The following is a 23184-nucleotide window of genomic DNA, read 5'->3' on the forward strand; positions in this document are numbered from 1 at the left end:
TGGGCATTGACATAAGCTCATGATGGTTACATTCTCGTGCGTGCACACGTCTTTCACAGGTGCAAAGCACGGGTATGTGCTGGTGACATTTATGTGTGCACATGCATGCCATTCACATGCGCATAATCTGGGGGCATTGACATAAGCTCATGGTGGTTACATTCTCGTGCGTGCACACGTCTTTCACAGGTGCAAAGCACGGGTATGTGCTGGTGACATTTATGTGTGCACATGCATGCCATTCACATGCGCACACTCTGGGCATCGACATGAGCACATGGTGGTCACATTCTCGATCGTGCGTGCACACGTCATTCACAGGTGCAAAGCACAGGTATGTGCTAGTGACATTAACATGTGCACATGCATGTCATTCACGCGCGAACACTCTGGGCATTGCCATGAGCGCATTCTGGTTACATTCTCATGCTTGCAAGCAAGTCATTCACATGCTCATGAAAACGGGTACTTGCAGGTGACATTGATATCTGCACATACATGTCATTCACATGCGCATACACTGGGCATTGACATTAGCACATGCTGGTCACATTCTCATGCTTGCATAGAAGTCATTCACATGCGCATGAACAAAGGAACGTGCTGGGGACATTGGCGTGTGCACACGCATTTAATTCATGGGCACACACTCCGGCATTTAACAGACGACCTCGAACAGAGCCTATTTCACGCCTAAAAGCAAAGTAACACGACACAAAATAGTGGCTTTCAAAATCCTTTCTGATTTCCATGCAGGTTTAAGATCACACTGCGAACTAAATATTTCTTAATCATTATAAATAGTTGTCGACTGGAAAAATCGACAACCTGATAAATACATCTTCCTTTTTCTAAATGTTCTATGCACAATAAAATTACACTTTAGGCGCTAAAAATACTAAACAAAGCATTGGTAGGGCTTTAAACGTGGCTCTAACTTGTCCACAACCGTCTAGTTCTCCGTGCCATCCTATCTTACACTTCTACCAAGCTGTATAAATATACTTATACATATATGAATATATGAATTGTTATTATATGAATTATCTAACTCATCGTACGCCCAAAATTAAGCCTGTTACTGTAGTGGTTGTAATATGTAGAGCTTGATGATTTCTTGAATCGTTTAGCGCTATAAATAACCTTTCTGAGTAGGTATAACCATAAGATTAACACCACTTACATTTCTACAAAACCCAAATGTTATTGGAACAACCATAAAAAAGGGCGTGCCATGGGTTTCTAAAAGGATTGATTAATTAAAGCATACCTAGTTGTCGGTCATTTTTAGATAAATTATTCAACACGGAATGAAATACCTAACTTCGTGTTCAAAAAATATCTTAGTTATAATCATTACTTAAAAATATATGAACATTATCTTTGGTTTGACAATTGAGGTGTTCGTTTACAATTCGTCCACTATGGGCATTTCTGGGTGAATCATAACAAAAACAAAAGCAAGAAATAGGATCACTTCCAATCATTTGTTCATTAAAACTTGTTTCGTTTCCTAAGTTGGGCGGAGAAATATTTGGTTTATCTGTTAACCTTGCAGTATGTCGAGCAAAAAACAACACCAACAAAAAACAAAAACAAAAACAAAAACAAACAAACAAACAAAGAAAAGATAAAGAAAGAAAAATCTGAAATATTTATCTGCATTGCTGATGTAATACCACAATGACCGATTTGAAGCCAATTTAGACGTTTCTGTTTGCCATTGCAAATTTTCCAGTTGCATAAAGCTGTCCTATAAGATGTACGTAGACCATAGTAATCACTTCCTTTTCCTCCATGATGTCCCTGATGAGAATACCGGGTTGAATTCAAGAGGACGCCTTTTACCGCGCGCTGGGGGCCTGGGTGGGAGACTGCTATCACCGGCTGTAGCAGCTGCGGGTGGCCTGCGTGCAACGATTGGACTCCTGATTAAGTTTGATGAGTAGAGACTGGGGCTAGATTGAGTTCTATTCAAGGGAGGGTGGGGACGAAGAACAGAAGGTGACATGCCAATATCCACTGTGTGCACAGGCTGGTTAGGCAGGTGGTATTCCTGTGAAAGAAAAGGTCATCTTAACTGAACGAATTACAAGTCAACCGGTAAAAAATTAAATTGACTTTCAATACACAGTGACTGCACTTAGCTAGAAATACAATGTCAATCTCTGGCTGAGTGGGGATCCCAAAGCAAAAATTGTTATAAGAAACTCCTGCTAAAAAGAATTGTATAAACTGTACTTTTCCTGATAGAACTGGAAGGTTTATTGCTACTCTGTTAAACTGTCGAGTGATCAACGACAATAGACACCTGCCTGAGGCCTGACATTAGATGTCACACAAAACCTTAAGTTGTTTGGACACTCCGTTATGTACTCCTCAATGTAATGAGCAGCCTTCGTAATTATTAAAAAAAATACGCTGTGAGTCAATATTTCGCTCAGTGAGATGTACTCAGTTGTGTGCTTGGCAGTGTCAGTAGTCATTTTTTTTTTTTTTAGGGGGGGGGGGGGGAAAGGAGTTCTTCTATATAGTATAACTGTACAGTGTATAACGTTATATTCATTAGGGTTGTGCTGTACGTACCACATCAAAGGTGCTCCGGCGTAGCATTCTGGCTGGTCTTTTTTCTCTGCTCAAGTGTCCTACTGAACTATGCGAATTAACAGGAGGACTGTGTGAAGCACGGCTGGGTCTTACACTTCTTGCTGCACCTTCCTGTTGGTGGTAGAGTCTCAAATTATCAAGGGATCGACTGTGCAGAACCACTGAAATGTCCCTTGATTCATGACAACTGTCGGAACTGAGAGGCCGCTCTGTAAACGCTCTTGATCGTGTAAGAGAACGAGAATTTCCGCCTTTTTGTTCGAAAATCTCCTCCTTTTCTTCTTCAGTAGATTCTGCTTTTCTCCTAAATGTAAATGCAGCAGCCTGCAAATTGTTACATTCACCGGTTTCCTTGGGAAAGCAGTCCTCGTTACGTGTAGGTTCGCCAGGTTTTTGTTCCGCTTCCAGACTTTTCGTCCATACGGCAGTTGGTTTTTCTTCTGTGCTTTCTATGGAGTAATGTCTTGTTAATGAAGGACACGTAGCTGTCTGAGAACCTTCATGGCGAGTTGGACATGACAGGTCATCAGTCTCACTAGACTGGTCAGGTTTGTCCTTTGTTCCTTGAGTATCTCGATTCTTTGGAACGTCACAAAAAATAACAGGCTTCTCTTCTTTGACTTGCACCACATTGTTACGGTCTGTAGTTTCCATCACATTGTAAAGTAAAATAGGTTTTTCTTCTAAGTTTTTATCTACCAGAGGATAAATGTTTTCTATACTCTTGGCACTTTCAACATCATCATTATCATCATCATCACAATATTCATTAACATTTTCGACCCTGGTTTTATCAATATCAGAATTGTCGCCATTATCTAGATCCTCGATAAAGAAATTATCTCCTCGCTGTCTTATTTGTTCTCCAGAATCTTTTACTTCACTGGCACCAAAAACAGTGTCGATAATGAATACGCCTCTCGCTTCCTTACCATTCGAAATTCCTACATTAGGTGTCACCTGTTGCTCTCTAAGACTGAATGCAGCAACAGGCATCACAGGTTGCTCACCAGAAAGCACATCACCAACAGCTTTGCAATCTCCATTTAAATCCATCTCCTGTTCATCTCTGGGAACATTCGGAGTGCAGACAGAGCTTGCTCCAGCTTCACTGTCAGTAATTATGGACATTGTTTTGGATTTTTCCTCAACAACTTCACTTGCTTCGCCTTTTGAAGGTGCAAGAACTACACACGCCACATGCCAAGACCCACAAGAAACCTGGTGAAAAATTTACAAAGAAGGTAGGAAATAATATGCTTTCAGAGAGAACCCATAAGGTATATTGATTTTACTGATTGGGTTGTCCACTCTGGATTCCTGAACTTATTATAAATTATTTCCTCATTCCACAAAAGCCAACATTTCTAAATTTACAACCGCGTGATGCGGATATTTTTCCTCTAGCGAAATCATTATATATTTTTGCAATTATTTACAAAAAAATAATGTTGCTTGAAAGTAAACTTCTCACTACAATGCTGGTATTTTTTTCAAAACCTAATTCTTAATTGTTTAGGACAAGGACCATCAAACACATGCATGTAGAAGTAAAAATTCAATTTGCTTTTTACTTACTTTCAAGGCTTTCCATACTCCTAGGGGCACAAGATGTGGCTCAAACTGGAAATACCGGCTGTTTTCATCAACACGGATGACCTGGCTGGCGTTTTTCCCCCACATATACAACTTGCCGTCCTCTATAAAGTACACACATTAAAAGAAAGCTCAGCTAGGGAAGATTAATCAAACACATTATGCATAACTTGAGTAGCCATTACTTGTTTGAAAAATGTTTTGCTTCTCATTATTATAACTAGGGCTACGGTTATTAGTAACCCATTTCCTAACATTGTTGGTATAAGTTACATTAACAAATAAGTTTATCAATTACATGTACATTCTTTAACAAGTAGAGTATTAGCGCTGTCAAAACTTTCAAACTTGTTTTACAAGTCCAGCATTATGGTTTTCCTTTTGACTTCTGCACCACTTCCCGATCATTTCTATAATTTTCGCTTTGGCTGGTTTTTCCGGCATCTGTCACAAATGAGTTTGAATCTGACAGCAAGATATATGAGACATGTATGTAACCCTTTAATTCAGTTATAGTTGACTTCAATGTGATTAATAAACAGTCCATTTATTTATTTATTTTTTATTTATTTATTTATTTATTTATTTATTTATTTATTTATTTATTTTAACTTACCAGTAACTGCAGCACAAGTGTTCTCACCAACAGAAATATTGACAATCTTTTCTGGAAGCAGATTAAAGCCCAATTCTTTTGGCTCACTAAGGAACTTCACAATCCTTCCATGCCCCAACTGACCCTTAAATATACATAAGCAATAAATTTCATTTATAATAAACAATAAAAGCCCTTCTCATTGCCCAGTATACAATGTGCTGTGTAGTTGACTTTTATAATTTCATATTTTTTCGTAAATGGCTCCCGTCCTTTAAAACTTCTCCCACTTACCAGTACATACACCTCTGCAACCATCATCTTTTAATTGGCGTCACTTAATTTTAGGCATTATTTTAAAATGCTAATTAATTAAAACTGGAAGACATACTGGAATGATAGAAAATGCAAAAATAATGGCTCAAATTCTTAGCAAAAATACTTCACTAGTTTTCTGAGAGTAAAAAATGGGTTTCTTTGGCTATGGAACTTGGCAGGATTGAGACAGCTTGTAACTGAAACGTTAAGGTTTGGCTAACTTCTTCAAGTTATATTCTTTTGTACATTGTAACTTGATTTAATGACTACAGTTTTCTCCTCTTGTTGTTGTTCTACAGGGGAATTTGCTGTGTTATAGCAAAGGGATTAAATTTTCTAAAGGAGAATGATCATAACTTATTCACCAATGGTTAGGCATTATTTTGTTGGATATCCAATCTTGTACCCAGAGTCCTCCTGAAGGCACTTTGGGAAGCGGTTGGTCGTCAGGAAAGACTCTGGGGAAATCGAAAAAATGTATATTTTCCCAGAGTCTCTCCTGGCGACCAACCGCTGGCCAAAGAGCCCGAGGACTCTGGGTCAAGATTGTTTGATATTGTAATAATTATTGCTGTCTTAAATATCAACAGATAAAGTTTAGTAATGATCCAACAAAGTTTAAAGCTAGAAAGTGCTACAAAGCAGTGCCAGCCACCTTAAAGTTTTCCATGTTTTCACATTTAAGAGCTTGAATATAAATCAGGGAGCTTAAGCAACAATGGCAGTGACGGCAGTGAGAATGCCACAAAACAATAGGTTTAATGAGCAAAAACAATCACTCTACACGTGCGTTATATGTTTTGGTACATTTCTTTGCCATCCTCTGCAAAACAACAACGTGAAATGACTAAATTCAAGGTTTTGTGGAGAATGAGAGCACACGACGGTGAATTTTTCGTTCTTCTTCCTTACTAATACTTGAACGTCTTTCGTATCAATTTAGTTCCTGCATAGTTCAGCCACATTGTACAAGTTGAACGAATTGGAATAATCGTGAGGTAGAACAAGTAACACAAACATATATTTTCAAGGGAAATTTTAGTTGTTGCTGCCGTCGTCGTTGCTAAAGCTTCCTAGTTATTAATTTTGAACTATTTCTGTATTTCTGAACAGATTTTGAGCTGAAGGCATAAGGATGTAATTACCTCGAAATTATTACCCCAGGAATAAACTGCACCACTCGAAAGAAGGATCAGTGAGTGGGAATCACCACCAGCCATATCAGCAACTATGTGTTCACGTTGATCTCTGCTTGAATACACACATGATGGTGATAAAACATCTGTCTTTGAGCCACATGCTTTACCATATCCCCAGGCATACACACAACCATGAACTATCAATGGAGAAATTATATCACATTGGAATTGCTTACACCACTACTATTGCAAAATTTACTGTAAGTTATTTAACCCTAACCCTAACACTTATAAAACTCTGGGGACTAGCTCAAGGGAAATACATGCGTATTGAGGGGAATAAAAATTTATTATATAAACACTGGCCAGTGTTTTATTCGGATTTCTGCCACTGAGAAAATCCATATATTTTCACAAATACGTACGATATAGCCAATCAGAAATCAGGAAATCTTCTTTTGTTGCAATAGCAAATTGCACTTTCGTTTATTTTTCGTTTTTGTTTATTTTTACTGTACTTTGTAGAGCTCCGAGTTTTCACTGGAGTATAATTTTTAAGCACGGTGCCTACTTTTGTTACTGCGCATACATTCTGCGCATCTCGAGATACTCGGGTTTCCTATGGGTGGTGCCTACTAATACAGGGATAATTTTGCGCGGTTTAAAACTATACGGAGAAAGCAGAACTTACCAAATGCTCTTGGTATCTCAAAAGAAAATTGGGGGTAACCATGCATTTTTCAGCGATAATTAAGCTTCAATTTAGGAAAAAATCCCATACATTGCTTTATATTTTGGCGCTTTTTAGCGATATTTTTGCTTAACTATCTCTGCAAAATGCATGGTTATCCCCAATTTTCTTTTTGGATTCCAAGAGGCCTTGCTAAGATCTGTTTTTCCCGCATAGTCATAAGCCGTACAAAAATACTTCGGTATTAGTAGGCACCGTCCTTAAACCATGAAATACATTTATCGGGCTCTCTGCTATATGGCATGATTTTGGCTTATGGAATGGCTGATTCTTGTATATATAATAAACAGAATAATACATGGACGCTTGGAGATATGGAATTTATCTTCTTGTGTTCACATTCGATATCTCACTCGTTCGCTACGCTCACTCGTTTGATATCGATGTGAACACTCAAAGATAAATTCCATATCTCCGCGCGCCCATGTATTATTCTCTATGTATTCCACTGTTTTGCTATTGTTTCAGCCTGCTTTCCCTGTTTCAATCAAAGACATGGTCACACCATTCAGACTGACAGTCCTGGGTTATCGAATTAAATTTTATTTCCCTGGAAAACAAAACAAACAAACAAACAAAAAACAAAAACAAAAACAAAAACAAAGAAATTCAACATTTCACAGTCACTGTAAAATAAAATCCTGATTCAACATTACACAGTCACATACCATCTGCAGCCAAGGTGTGACTATTGCCACATGCAATCACTGAGATGGGAGGTAACTCAGGGACAGTCTTGGCACAAACAACATCAGCTGTGTCACCACACCCAATCTGACCTCTGTTGTTTACACCAACCGCTGCCACTTGACCATTTGTAAATAAAAACACAGAATGACGAGCACCACAGGCAACTTGAGATACTTGGCGATGTAACAGAGTGTCTACAAACACTGGACGGAGCTACACATTCATGTACATGTAATAAAATAAAAATAAAAACAAAATTGAAAGTAATTAAAATCCAAGTGTAGCTATGGTGCAGTAAAGAGCTTTAAGGTTAGCATAAACATGCAAAAGCAACAAAACTTCATTTACACGCACAATACATGTATTTCCTCAATTAAAAAGGCAGATTGTTGCAGGGATTTTGACCTTTCTTGATCAAAACTGTGCTACATGTACAGCATAACACCTTTAGTCAGGGCTCGAAATTAGCACTCGCAAACTCGCGAAATGCGAGTGGTTTTTCGAAGTTGCGAGTCTAAAAAATATCCTCTAGCAAACATTTGCGAGTACCGGTATTTTTCCAGTAGAATGTCGATTAAAAAATTAACGCTGTTGGAGAATTTTGTGGCAAAAAGCTACGAAAACATTCAGGAATGCAGGTTTCATGTCAGTCACTGGTCAGCGGTTTTATGTAGAACCTATGCTCAATTTAGCTGCGCGTGGCCCGGCACGTGTGTGTTCTACGGGCGTTCTACGTGGGTGAGCACAGAGATTGATATTTGTGAGGTTTTCAGCTTTTGTTTGAAGAAATGTCTAAAATAACTGCATTTTTTAAGAGGCCTTCGACCTCGATGACACATGCGACCGACAATAACAACATCTCACCCGAAAATGCCGAGCCACCAAACAAACAAGCTTCGAAGTCGGGATCGAGAGAGAACACGGCCTATTTGAAAACAGTTCTTCATTGGAAAAAAGACTTAACTATTGATCTTGGGTACAAGTTATCTAAACTAGAAGGGCAGAGTGAAGTTGTGGAGGAAATATGGCGTGAAACTTGTCGATATTTTTCCAGCGACCGCTCTTCTTCGGTAGGTGATTTAATACAAATAGTGCGTTTGTTACGACTCCAAAATCATCATCTTTATTTTCCAAATGAAAGCTGTTCAAGGACAGCGGCAAAGGAGACCATAAAATGGACACTTTGATACACTTTTTTCAATTTATTTTTACTTTTCAGGTAGCTAAAATCTTTACAATGATTTAGCCCTCAAAGGGAAAATGGCTGCATTGAAAAGTTGCCAGTTAGGTTCCTTCTTTTGCTAGTAAAAAAAAATCTTACTAGCAAAACTTTGCTAGTAGACAAAAAAGTTAAGTTCGAGCCCTGTTGAGGTGGAATTTGTTCATGATGGTAGTCACAAAAAATTATTGCTAGCCTAAGTTTAATAATGCTTATAACATGGAAAAATCTCAGCCAAGGCTTGCATGGAATAAATATTTTAATGATTCACCCCTAAGAGTAGAAAGAAAGAAAGAAAAAAAAAACAACAAATTCACTGCACCTGGTTTTCCTTGAAGTCAGGTTTCCTAAAATCATAACCTAACTGAGCACTGTAGTTATTCCCAAAGCTGAAACAGTCACCATCTTGTGTCCATATAAAGCTGTGCCTTGTTCCACATGTGATACCTGCCAGCTTTGTTCCTGACGGCAACCCCCAGTGTAGTGCACGAGGGTGAGGGCTGGTTTCAGTGCTACCCATTCCCAGCTGGCCACTGTTACTGTTTCCCCAACTATAGATCTTGTTATCATCTAAACAAACAAAAAAGCAAGATCAGCTCACAAAACTAAATCATTGCTCAATAATGTAAAAATTAATTGTAATTATAGTAAATTTGGCAGACCACTGAGAAAAAATTCACAATTTTTTCCATCATTTATTTGTTTTTGAATATGATAATGATGATGATGATGATGACCAACATTGACTAAAGTTTCACCAACTAGAGCACAAGTGATTGGTCAATGAAGTCATGACGTCATTGGCTGTGAAAACTGTAAAAAGTGATTGGTGCATTTTTGCCTTTCTTAATTAATTGCTATTCAAATGTCTACCAGTAGTAAAATTAGTCAATTTGTCTATGTTTTGTTTGATTGCCATTAGTCTTGATGTCATAAATGTGTAGTTTGTAAGGTGCAGATCATAGTTGTTGACAACAGTTCAATGGTGTTTGTTCTAAGTAATTTATAAACTAAACCAGCATCCAGAGTGATTAACCAATTGGAGGGTTGTCCAATACCCCCAACATGAATCGGATCAACTAAGGGCATGAACAACCCAATTCACCTTAAGTAATTTTGAGAGGGTCGAGTGTATTCCTGACGAAACTTCTCAAACTGTTCGGTAATCAAACTTAATCAAACTCAATTGAACCTAATCGAACGATTGGGTTTGATTGAGTACAGCAATCGAACACAATCATCAACCAAAAAAATTGTGTGAGAGTTTGATTACGTTTGATTTCCAAACCCAAATCGAACTTAATCGAATGGTGTAAACCATCACTGGAAATAGACAAGAATTTTTTGAAAAGTCTTTTTTAGCATGCAAGAACAACAAAGAATTAGGTGAAACAAACAATAGAATGATGTAGCTTTACTGAAACATCATTTTATGATCCAGTACCGTTATCATTTTTAATCAAATGTATGCTAACTTCGGCTATCAAACCTAATCAAAATCAATCAAAGTTCAATTGCTCCAATTTTTTGTGAGAGTTTGAATGTGTTTGATTGTCGAACTCAATCGAACCCAATCATTCGATTAAGCTCGATTACGTTCGATAAATGAAATGTTCGATTTGGATTGAGTAGTTTCTTCAGGTTGTATTGGACATGTATTTTTGTAGATATAGATTGTATACCTGCCAACTCTCATGCGTTATGCGCGAGTCTCACGCCTGTGGACTAAAGACATCGATTTCAGGCATCAAGGGCAATTTCTCACGCTGACTCAAAAATCCGGACGAGTTGCCCTAAAAAAACTTCATTTCATTTCAGATTTGTTATGTATCATTTCTTTGCTCTATATAACAATCACAAAAGCTTTCAAAAGTCTACAATCCATTTAATCCTGGGTGTTCAAAGTTGTAGGAATATCTTCGGACATTTTTGGCAACGTTCAGAAGTCGTGGGAAAATCGTGGGAAATCTTTGGAAGTGGCTCGGATGTTTTCGGAAATCCCGGTCATGATGAGACAAAAATCTCACGCATTTGACTCAGAAAAAGTTGGCAGGTATAAGATTGAATAGATTGCTGACCTGTAAGAACAAGTGTATGGCTTGATCCACAAGCAACTTCAAGCACCATCCTGTCTTGACCCAGCCACAAGGGACTTCCTAGGGCATCAGCACTAAGTACATCCTCTGTATGTCCATGACCATGCTGACCAAATTCCCCACAACCCCACACTAAAAGGAGCCCACCGCAGACAGTGCTTTTTGAGTGCAGTGTTTGCTCTTCCACGTTACAAACCAATTCATCAGCCGTTGGTACTTCCGTTTCACCATTATCCTCCACGGAAATATTTGAGTTAATTTGAAGCACATTGTCTTTATTCGTTTGTGGTACCTCCACAACTGAACAGTCCTGTTTTAAGTGACTGTAGGTCATTGTTTCTGTTACGATTCCATTTTTCAAATGCAAGTTGAAATTATTTTGAAGCATGCCTTCGTCGCTCCTGGTAGTCACGTATTATTTTTCACACGACCTAGCTCACCATTTTCCAGCAGTAAAGCTGAATACGAAATTTTCATTCGTTAATCATAATTTTAATTTCATTCCCTGTAAATTGCCAAATCCATGACCTTGCACATTGGACCGTCGAGCGGATCCATACCATAATGCAAACTTCAAGGAGTTCAAATCAACAAGCATTACTATTTCATAGCCTTACTTGCGTTACCACGGCCTCTAAACGTCCTTGACAAATTCTTGATGCACAGATAACAAAATTTAACACTTTCAATGAACAAGTAGGAAACGCGTAAACGGAAATACGCAAGATTTGCCTTCCATAGAAACACCAAACAACCCCAAGGCGTCCACCATTTTGACAGCACTATAATACATTTTAATAAATTAAATTTATATCTGACTCGGAGAGACTGGAAACTAAGGTGTATGCGACACAAATCCACAAATTTCAATATCGATCAGACACGCAAGGTGTTCACAAAAATTCCTCGTACGTGTTCATCAGGTTTCGTATGGAGTCAGGAGACCCGGCTTTTCTCTCTTTGCTACTCTCAATTGGACGAGATCTAACGGATGATGATTTTGAGAACTTGAAGTTTCTATGCCAAGGAACCATACCTGAAGGTCGCCTTGAAAATGTGACTCGGTCCCGTGAGTTATTTCTCGAGCTAATACATTGCTGTGATCTGAGCGAGGAAAATAAAGACCCGCTATCGTCTTTACTCTTCCACATTGCACGGCACGACCTCAGGAATCGTCTCCTGGGTGTTGAAGGTAGGAACTTTCAATTTCAATTTCAATATCGTTAATTTGTTGACTTTATAACTTTCCGGGGGAACTTTGTATTTAAGACTAGTCAGTATACGTAGTTTTATTATTCTACGGCTATGTGAATAAGCTAAAACATGTTTTAATGTTGACTGAATGGAAAATTGATAAAATATTTTCTTGAAATAAACGGTACACCGCGTTCAGGTGATCACATGGGTTTCATGAGTGGTGTATATATAGATCGAACTGCATAATTCCTGTATTTCTGATTTGGGGGGAGTAGTCCAAAGAAAACAGTCTTAATTATTCAGAATTATTTTATGCTTATTGTTAAAATAAATTTTCAGAGATCAAGTGAACGCTGCTCACATCAGACACTTTTCAAAAAACTCTAATTGTGACTAAATTATCATAAACTTGATAACCAGCATGCTTAAAATTACATGTAAATGTTTAAGCCTTTTGCAATAATTTTAAATTATCCAGAAAACTGTTTGGGGAGGTGAAAATGTCTTACACTTGTGTGGCATCAATCTAGATGTTGTAGGTGAAATGATGGATACAGTCTATGGCTGAAAATCTTTAACCCAAGTCAAGGCATTTCACAGGTAGCCTAATACACAGTATGTGGTTATGAAATAAGGATAGTGGATACTGAAAAAAGAAATGACAAAATTGTATTTAAACCAGCCAGGACACATCAATTCAGATGTGCTCTTGTTGACTTTTGAGAATTTCAATAATATAATGGCTTTTACAAACCATCACACTATGCATTTGACACAATCATCAGCAAATTTCATGTGCAAATACCATACAATTTGGCTCTTTACACAGGGAAACTGAGGAAATCATAAAGTAAAGATTAATACGTATAATTTGATTTGCTCTAGATATAATTAATTTTATGCCACTACAATCTACAGCTTCAAATCTGTAAATAGCCGTGTCTCGCATGCTATGATAGGGCCATCTGTGGGCATTTCAACTAGGAAAAAATTATGTTGATTCAGAAAATAAAGTATTGGTTTTTGTGCATAGGATAGCGAGCATAATTTTGAAGTTAGTATGTAATGTCCCAGAAAATATCCATATATTCCTCTCAAAGAAGGTTTTTGGCTATAGAGTACCTCCCCACCACCCCTCTGAAAATTTAAATTTAGCTTGTACACAGGGGTTTCATTAAGTTTTGAGGTAGGGGGGCACTTATAGGAGAGTAGCTGGGCAGAAAATTACACTTGAACTGAATTTCTGTATGTTAAGTTTGAAAGTAGGCAGGTACTGACTCTTGTGTATCCTGGTACTGGTACCCGGGTCCCACCTTCTAATGAGAACCCTGTGTACACTTTCCCTTAAAATTTATTGTTGAATCTGTAATGGAAAGTCACTCTCAAGAGTTGGACTAATGGACATTCATTTTTTATGAGGAGTAGACTGACCTATCTGCATTTGAGGGGTGTCATGCTAAAACCTGGCTTTTGGAACTGGGGTGGGGGTGGGGGGAAGGGGGGTCATCCAAAAATACATGGAATGCTGAACGGAGAAAGCAAACATTTCGGTTGGATGTAGACAAAGTTCCTCCAGTCCCTTTTCCCTATGTACATGTAAATGATTAATGATCCCAAAGTCATTCAATTTCTTGTGTTTTTTCATAAGGAGGTGCTGTGACCAAGGCTTTCACTTACTGGGGCGGTATTCCTTGCAGAGTGCCAAATTTTGTGGGTCGCAAAGGACAATGTTCTGACATACTGGAAAAACTTGCCCCAAGTGACCCATCCAGGATAGTGTCTATTACTGGACCACCGGGCTTTGGCAAGTCAGCCGTGGCCATACAAGTGGGGCATGAGCTAATCTCCCAAGGAAAAACAAATGTGTACTATGTTTCACTTCGAGACTTGGGGTCATTGAATGGCCTGGTGAATTCCCTGCTTGGAGCTCTTCAAATTGTGTCCAGCAAAGATCCCATCCGACAAGCAAAGCATTATCTCCGTACATTAACTAAGCACTCAGTTATCATTCTGGATAATGCCGAGGATTTGCTGATTCCTCATGTGAAAGAGGAGTTTTGTCACTTCATTGAAGAGATTGCAGAAACTGCTTCTCATGTAAAAATCCTGATTACTTCACGCCAGTCAATCACATTTTTTTCTGTAGAAATGTTTGAACTCCGTTTAGATTCTCTTTGCCCTGACCATGCTAAAGAGTTGCTTTTGACGCTGGATCCTAACGTAGCTGAAGATGATGCAAAAAAGCTGGCATTTCACTGTGGTGGAGTACCATTAGTTCTTCGTACTACAGGATCTCTCCTGGTGAAGGGAGTTGATGCTAAAACCCTGATAAATGAATTTGAGATGAGCCCAGTATCAACCCTCAAGTCATTCAGTCTCACCTCACTGTCCCATAACCATCAGCTTTTCAACTGTCTTGGAATCTGCTTTAGTCGGCTGGATGCTGATCAGCAAGTGGCTCTCATATCCTTAGCTGTGTTCCCTACAACATTCACTGTCTCTGATGCCCATTTTCTACTCAGAAACCTTTCCAAATACAAACTGGAAATGTTGCTTCAAAATCTTGTTGCTAACTCAATGCTCCAGTTTGACTACTTGTCAAAGCAGTATTATGTCCACCGCATTATCCAATCTTTTTGCCTTGATCACATGCACGGGGAGGACAATTTGTCTTCAACCTACCAATCAGTTAAGAAGCTATTTAACATTCATTATTTAATCATGCTGAAAGAGCTGTATGCTCTTTTCCTGAGCAAGGAATGTTGCAGTGCAGCTGAGAAGTTTCTGATCAATCGTCGCAACATAAGGCAGGCCTTGAAGGACTCGCTAGGTGACCCGGACTTGATGGAAAGGTGTATTGACACAGCAGTTGATGTTGCTCCATTCTTAACCAAAGTGTTCCAAAAAGAAAAGTTTCTCTCAGTTTATGGTCAATTCACAGCCCTCTGCAAAGCAAATGGGGACAGGAAGCGTTACAGCGATTGCTTGACTGCTGAAGCATACTGCATCCTTTCTCACTGTGCCTGTCATCTGCCATGTCCAACTGCTGTGGCTAGGTTCAAAGAAGCTGACAAGTTACAAAGAGAGCTTGGAGACGAATCCTCAGTTGTCCGTGCCTTTTGTTTAAGTAAACTTGGCCGCTGTTATGGGCAGTCTAAGGATTTAGACCAGGCCATCCCACTCATTAGAAAAGCTATTCAGATCAGAGAGAAACTGAATGATAAGATTTTCATTGCTGTTGGATATAAAGATCTTGGAGGTAAACATTTTTGTCAATAATTTAATTTTTAAGAAAACTGTTCTCAGTGTAGGTCCTAATTAATACTGAAATGTAGCAGTTCATAAGTTCTTAAAATTGTTGCAAATAATTATTGCACCTTAATATGTATTAGCCTAAGAGTGCTAATTTAAACATAATCCTAAAGTTAATAGGAAGTCAATGAAACTTCAGAAGTAGTGTGTGTGTGTGTGGGGGGGGGGGGGGGGGAATCATGGGAAATGGTCAATTTTTCCATGGCTGATGCCTTCCTGACACTTGCTTTTGTCTGGGTTAATTAGCTTCTATGTATGACAGGTTGCTCAAATCGTTATTTTTCATCTACTGTACATATGAGTTGGTAAAAATCCATGGGACATGAGGCAACAAAGAATTCAGCTCAACAACTTTTCAGGAGTAAAAGACTATAACTGTCAGCATCTTGTCACTAAGTGTGACATCACAACTATTTGAATTTTTGAAATTATGAGATTTGTGAAGATGTTTGCAAATAGCATGATGAAAAATGCCTACCGTATTTTCTCGATTAAACGCCGGACCCCGATTAGACGCTGGCTTCGTTTAAACGCTGGGTCAAAACTGCCGATTTTTAAATAAACGCCGGTTGCGTTTAATCGGGGCCCCGGCGTTAATTAGGGGTCGAGGTCACAAGGACCGTTTACAAGTATATAGTAGCCTCTTGAATGGCACTGTTACAACATACCACGTACGGTATACTGTTCTTGTATTTTAATAAACGTTCAAAGGAAAAAAAACGGCGTAACATAACTGGGATAGTTGCTGCACAGCAAAATAAAATATAGCAATGTATCCATGTTCGGGTTGTATTATTGACGCACTTTCCTTCTTGTGTTGTAGTGCTCACTGTCGTTTGAATCATGAGGATCCGAACAAACTGCCCCTAGGTTTCCAAGGATCTGTAATAATAAATCAACCTGGAAAAATGGCTGAAAATTGCATTTCATTAATAAACGCCGGACCCCGACTAAATGCCGGCCTCGAAAAAATGCCGGGTCAAAACTGCCAAATTTTAAATAAACGCCGGTGGCGTTTAATCGAGAAAATACGGTACTTGCCAAAAATCAGCATCTTATTGCAATTTGGGAGTGAGATATTGGGACTTACTGCGCCAGTGACTCCATACAAATCCTTCTAATTTTGTCTCTGTTTAAGTTTAGAACAGAGACAAAATCACAAGGATTTGTATGGGGTCGTTGGAGCATAACAATACTCCCAAATTACAATAAGATGCTGATTTTTGGCAAGTAGGCATTTTTCATCTTGCTCTTTCAAAATATCTCAACAAATCCCATAATTTCGGAAATTTATTTTTTGTGACATCTTCACTCAAGTACTCTATTCCAGTCCCAATTGATTTCAAGTCAACTTAATTTTTTGGTTGTTGTTGTGTACCTCTAGCTGCCTATGCATTCAATGACGCTCATCGTGAAGCCAACAAAATCCGAGAGGAGAAATCACTTCCAGTGTATCTTGAGTTGCTAGGTGATCATCCTTATACAGCTACCTTAATGGAAGACATGGGAGCATCATACCAGGCCCTTGAAGACTATGAGAGCTCAATTAAGAACATCCGTGAGTCACTACGCATGCGCAAACAATCCCTTGGTGATCACCAAGAAACAGCACGCTCATACTATGACCTTGGAAAGGTAACTATTGGTAAAATTCACAAATGATGATGATGAAGCACATTTTAATAGACTGCTATCTACGCTTATTACCCATGTAGTGTTTTGCAATGTTAAAATGATTAGATAAAGTAGGACAACTGAGGAAACTTAATGTGTAACATAGTTATGTATTGCTAATGCTTATAAAAGAAGATGTGGTAAGAAGCCTCCTTTAAATCAATCCTTGATGCATGTGCTCCTGAAAAGTCATGGGGAGTTTTAGTGTATGCGTGACACAAGCTTAACAAAACCTATCCTGTTTTCTTGCAATGTCTAAGCTTTGGATTATGCAATGTGACCTTTAAATTATTATTATTATTATTATTATTATTATTATTATTATTATTATTATTATTATTATTATTATATATTATTATTGTTATTATTATTATTATTATTATTATTATTATCATTATCATTATTATTATTATTATTATTATCAATAAGGATTTGGTAATGCAGAGACATGCAAAAATTAACAATAAAAACCGACGTTTCGGTGTCTTCATGACGCTATTGTCAAGGAGAAATAAAAAATTACAGCGTCTGCGGCAAGGTGTAACAATAACACACACACACACACACTATATGCTAATTTATTGTTACACCTTGCCGCAGACTCTGTAATTTTTTATTTCTCCTTGACAATGGCGTCATGAAGACACCAAAATGTCGGTTTTTATTGTTAATTTTTGCATGTCTCTGCATTATTATTATTATTATTATTATTATTATTATTATTATTATTATTATTATTATTATTATTATTATTATTTGTGAAGTCGAAATCAAGGAACCATAACAGGGTTCATAGATATTACATGATCCCACTGCTAAGAGACACCTGTTGTATGCACGTGTTTTACCCTTTAACTCTAAATATCAAAGAACAAATTCTCCTATCTTTTCCCCATACTTTTCTTATTAAAGTACTGGGGAGAAGTTATGAAAACAAGAAGAAAATTCACCTTGGGCGATCATATCCTTAATTCTCATGATCTCAGGGATTGACTAAGCATTGATATTACAAGGAGAAATTTGATGCTGATCACTGTCAGAGCTTAAAGAGTTAGTTTGTGTCTTCCGAGTTTCGTTTGTTCTGAAATGTTCTTGTTTTCATAGGTGTTAGCAATCGAAGGTGATCTGAATGAAGCTATGGTTGCACTTAGAAGTGCCCTAGCCATCCAAGAAAAGGTTCTGGGAAATCACCAGGAGACAGTGCGCTCACACAGACAGATTGCGCATGTCCTGGAAAGGCTCGGACGACACGAAGAAGCTAAGCATGAGGAGCTTCTGGCAGATGAAAGAACGTCGTCCATTGACGAACCACAACCTGAAGACTGATTTGTATGTATTTGTTTAAAGCTTAAAAGCTGTAAACTGATTAGTAAGTAGGACAGCAGGTATGATTACCCTGGAGCGCTCAGTATGTCAAGGGTGAAGCTTAGGACTGATTAATGTGTGAAACACTGGACTGATTTATGTGTGAACGCAATTACACTGGAAGTGTTTAGTGAAATAAATGACTTAAGTTAAGTGTCTAAATATTTAGCGCTGTGGCGCTAATTGGGGACACTATAAATTAGTGAAATAGATATGCAAACTGCACGTAACATTCATTAAAAATCCCAACTGGTGGGAGGCAAACCAGTTGGCTATTTACAAAGCGTGCTCTTGGATTTGAAAACACGGCTACCGTGAAACAAATCTGAGTGGTCAGAGCGAGACTTGAACCCGGGACCTTTGACTTTGTATAGCAAAATTAACGCTTAGCTGGAACAGACTTGTATGCAAGTGTGATTAATTACACGGACAACAGACTTGAGGCTGTATGTTAAAACTTTAAAACGGGTTTCTGCACGTGTGATGGCACGAAAGGCAGACCTGGGACAGAAGTTAACACAGAATTGTATAGAAGTGTGGTAGCACAAAAGGCAGACCTTGGCTAAAGTTTTAAACAGGTTCACTGTTTGTTTAAGTGTGATTACAAGGAAACGGAGTGTAAACTCCCAATAGTTTACGTTTATTAAAATAGATCACTGCGCTTGCACAAATCGAGATACACTGACGTGACACAATTTTGAGGTACAGGTTCTAAAACACAAAGAAACGAAATATACGATGTACAAATGGTAGCTACCGAAAATTAACAACATTACGACGAATAGAACAGGAAAATAATAAAATACCTCGATAGTAGGCCAACGTAGCGGATAAAAGAAGCCCAATTTAGCCTCCAGAAAGACAACTCGATTTACAAAATTGCTTCACTAAGAAAAAAAGATCTCAAGTGATGATAAAACACTTGAGTACTTATAACAACACTTCTCTAGTCCCAGTAACGCGCGTTCAAATAAAGGGAACTCGATCCCACACGGAGATCAAGGCTAAAGCTTATGAAACATAACAAAGGATTCTAACGCAAAGTGCGAAATTGAATTTTAAGTAACAGTCTGAAAATCTTGTTCGAATTGCTTTTCAGAAATTATAAATAAATAACAAAAAGAAACCGTAAATTTACGCCATGTAGCAGGCGCAGCAGTCTGGGCGTGTCTTCCCTCTCTCTGCTCTGCTTGCATTTTGCCGAAATTACGCTCTGTTTTCTAAGTCTGTAGGCGCGAAGGCGGGCTACAGAAATTGCAGCCAGGGTCTCAATTAAGAGAGAGAAAACACATCACAGATAAACAAACATAACAAGAAATAGGCTGAAATCTAAACTCGTAGGAATGCTCACGTTTTGAGGTTAAAGCTGTGCTTAAGTTTAAACTATATATAATTTTTGTCGGACAAAAATGATCTTAGAAAACCAAGGGAGATTTTTCATCAACGGTAAACAAACCAGTCATTTTTATGGATTTTTCCACATACCGTTGTTGTAGTGTATTTTTAGGAAACTAGCAGAAAAATTGTACACTTTACTGAAAACTGAATACTGAAAATAGGTAACAGTATTCCTTTCATGTAAGAAATGCAACACATGCCAATGTTTGTAGGAAAGAACTAGAAACCTACGTTACAAGATGACTTCACAAGTTATTGCAATTGCATACACTGTACTCGTTGCTCGTTTTTATTTAAATGGTTATCATGATTTGAGTAATAATTATAATGACTTAACTAAGCTGTGTAAATAGGTGCCAGTAAACCTGCAATCCTCGTCAAAAGCTCTTAGGACGTCTTGTGAAATGTTGGATTCGAAGCAGTTTAGAGTCAGGGCTAGCGGAAGTGATCTCCTCCACGCTCCCCTTCCCCCCTCCCCCTCCCCCCATACGCACGCAGACACAACAATTTAGATTAGTACGGAGAACAGTGCCTATGGGATATAATAACATTGTCAAGGACAGTTGTGGGCGTACAAACTGGAAAGCTGTTTGAACGCTTTTGACGAGGATTATATAGCTGCTTAGGAATGACGTTGTATTGGCTTGCCATCCCATTTTTTCACAGGTTAGGCAAATCAAATCATTACACAACAGACACCCAAAATCTTCAGTTGAGCGATTTTACACCCTGTCAATACCACCACTGACGGGCCGCAATAATGTGGCCTCTTCAATCGGAGTGGTCGAAAGAAAAAGTTTTTTTGGACAAGAAAATGACAAGGTGGTAGTAAAATGGGGTTCCACTGTAGATGGAGGACAAATTGCTGAAAAATACAGCAAAAATGTTTCTGGTGTTGAATTAATAATCGACCCTTTGCAGCTAACGGTGACGTGGTACAAAATCCACCATCCTAGAGAGCAAGCTATGGACTGGGACATTCAAAACAAAGAAAATTCAAGTTTGACTGGATCAGAAGTCGTTTTGTTTTGGATGTTCCAGTGCGAAACGTACTCTCCATCGTGGCGGATTCTGTACCATGCGACCGTTAGCTGCAAATGGCCTATTGAACAATCCATGGATGGTTTGTAATTGTGAAATTGTTTCGCTCAGTATTAAGTACTTAGACGAGTACGCTTCTTGAACTCAGCCAGCAAGGCGCGCAGCACCTGTGGCTGTTAGTTTGTGTACGAAGTCGATTGCTTAGGAGTGTGTGCTGACACTTAATTATATCTTTTTAAAGAAAGCCAAAAGATAAACAAACTTTCTGAAACGAAAAAAAAAAAAATGCTATAGGACAAGCGATAAAAAACCAATAGATATGTAAAAGTTCCAACTATTAATATATCTGTACTTGTAAGATGTGACTGATGTCACGGTAATAAAATATTTCGATATGAGATATCTGTAGACAAGAACCTCACTTATTGGAATAAGCGTAGATTAAGAGCTTTCTTGTTAAGATTTGTGCGTGGATTTTGGACTGTCCTTCTCCCGTAGTAATTGAATACGCTTAGTTTGTTGACGTGCGGAGCCAGCCATCCCCTTCCCTTCCCCAAGACGTGCGCAGTTCACCCCTCACCCTTGACTGATTGTGTGCGAAGCCAGCCTCCTATTCCTCCCCAAGACGTGAACGGTTCATTCCTTACTGCGATATTCCTTTGCCACTAAGGAGCTTATTCACAGTGCTTATTCACTGTTTGCGATTGGGGGGGGGGGGGGGGGGGGGGCTCTGTCTGCGCACGCCATCAGTCAGGGGCGAGGGGCGAACCGTGCAAGTCTTACCGTGGTAGCTTTTTGTTTTACGCTTGCTGAATCTTACATTTTCACTCACGAATATGTGTTCGACCTGCTCAGTTTGGGCAAAAGCGCCCTAGGGTGGCCATTTGAAGAAAGGATACGATTTGTACTTCCCGGGGGGGGGGGGGTGGGGGGTACTCCCAAAATATTGGATAGGGGTGTGCGGCCCGCTTCCCAAAACCCTTACCCTATTTATGACCAAAATCTGCGATTTTCCCTATCCTATTTGTGACCTGACCAAAAATTTGATACCCTATTTATGACCCGGTCAACTTCAGTTCAAAAACCCCTGGAGCCCAGCGCCTGACCGGAGCGCGTGACAAGCCGTTGCGGTACGTACACAGTTGCCGTAAAGATTATGATGAAGAAGTAGCTTTTTTTTAATTAATTAATTTTTTATTATTTATTTATTTATTTATTTATTTATTTATTTATTTATTTATTTATTTATTTATACAGGAAATCTGGTTTAGCATAGCTACGTAGCTTCTTCAAAAATAAATAAATAAATGAATAAATAAAGCGAATTCAAGACTAGACTGCAAAAATCGATACCCTATTTATTACCAAAATGGCGGCAAAATGACTAAAATCGATACCCTATTTATTTATGACCAAAGCCGCTGAAAAACCATACCCATTGTCCCCGCACATACCTATACAGCCCATATAAGGGAGTACCCCCCCCCCCCCCACCTCCGGGTGTACTTCACAGTAACGTTTGAAGTTTCATGTACGGGAAGTGTTTTTTGGTTGATTGTTCCAGCACGTACGTTTCGACGACACGGTATTGGGATGTCAGTGAGGGGATCGGTTATTTACCGAGTTACGAGTTGACGCCAGTTGAGGTGAGTTTGAGTTTCCCATCTCGTTGAAAAGAACATGCATGCGTGACTCATCGTTTCGAGTCACGCGCAGCACTGATGACATTGTGGCAACTCCTGAACGCTCAGTTTGTACACTGTAAGCTGGAGATTTGTGGGTTGGTGATATGCGCCCCAAGGCCACGACGAGAGAGGAAAAAACCAGCTGATAGCTTTGTTTAGTTAGGTTAGAAAATTGAAAAGCCGGAATTCGGAATTCCAGGAACCGGAATTCTCAGAATCCACGGAATGACCATAATAAAAAAATAAATAAAAAAGAAATACTCAAAATAATAAATTAATTAAGAAAAGTAAATAAAAAATAATTATAAACAAATAAAAAACTAACAACAAAAGACAGAACAATTAACAAACAAGAATGAATTTAAAGACACATATCCGCCGTCGCGTTCTGCACTAAGAAGCCGATTTCCGTATTCTGGATGCCCGCAATATGGGGCTCTTGCGCGCGAAAAACGCTTTCTACACTCTACACATTCCTGTACTTTTACTGTATAAATGGAC

At 38.7% G+C, this 23184-nt stretch overlaps 2 protein-coding genes across 3 annotated transcripts; one reads left to right on the plus strand and one right to left on the minus strand.

Annotated features, from left to right (window-relative positions):
* Nucleotides 1-720: 720 nt before the first annotated feature.
* On the minus strand, nt 721-11778 carry LOC146468096 (uncharacterized). The gene is made up of 8 exons (XM_085124716.1): nt 10994-11778; nt 9238-9485; nt 7675-7909; nt 6262-6452; nt 4820-4943; nt 4186-4307; nt 2587-3828; nt 721-2056 (listed from the first exon to the last, which is right to left on the minus strand). The coding sequence occupies exons 1-8, from the start codon at nt 11397-11399 to the stop codon at nt 1781-1783; spliced, it is 2844 nt and encodes a 947-aa protein (XP_084980842.1). The 5' UTR covers nt 11400-11778; the 3' UTR covers nt 721-1780.
* A 16-nt stretch (nt 11779-11794) lies between these two features.
* LOC146468097 (uncharacterized) lies at nt 11795-21400 on the plus strand. 2 transcript variants are annotated; one of them, XM_085124717.1, is made up of 4 exons: nt 11795-12203; nt 13857-15467; nt 16905-17155; nt 18299-21400. In XM_085124717.1, exons 1-4 carry the CDS (start codon nt 11942-11944, stop codon nt 18518-18520), a joined length of 2346 nt encoding a protein of 781 aa, XP_084980843.1. In that variant the 5' UTR covers nt 11795-11941; the 3' UTR covers nt 18521-21400. The 2 variants fall into 2 exon arrangements, with proteins under 2 accessions (XP_084980843.1, XP_084980844.1); XM_085124718.1 differs by having other exon boundaries at nt 13860-15467.
* The last annotated feature ends 1784 nt before the right edge of the window (nt 21401-23184 follow it).

The sequence above is a fragment of the Pavona decussata genome, unplaced genomic scaffold, assembly GCF_977016875.1.
Source record: "Pavona decussata unplaced genomic scaffold, jaPavDecu1.1 SCAFFOLD_133, whole genome shotgun sequence".
Classification (NCBI taxonomy): domain Eukaryota; kingdom Metazoa; phylum Cnidaria; class Anthozoa; order Scleractinia; family Agariciidae; genus Pavona; species Pavona decussata.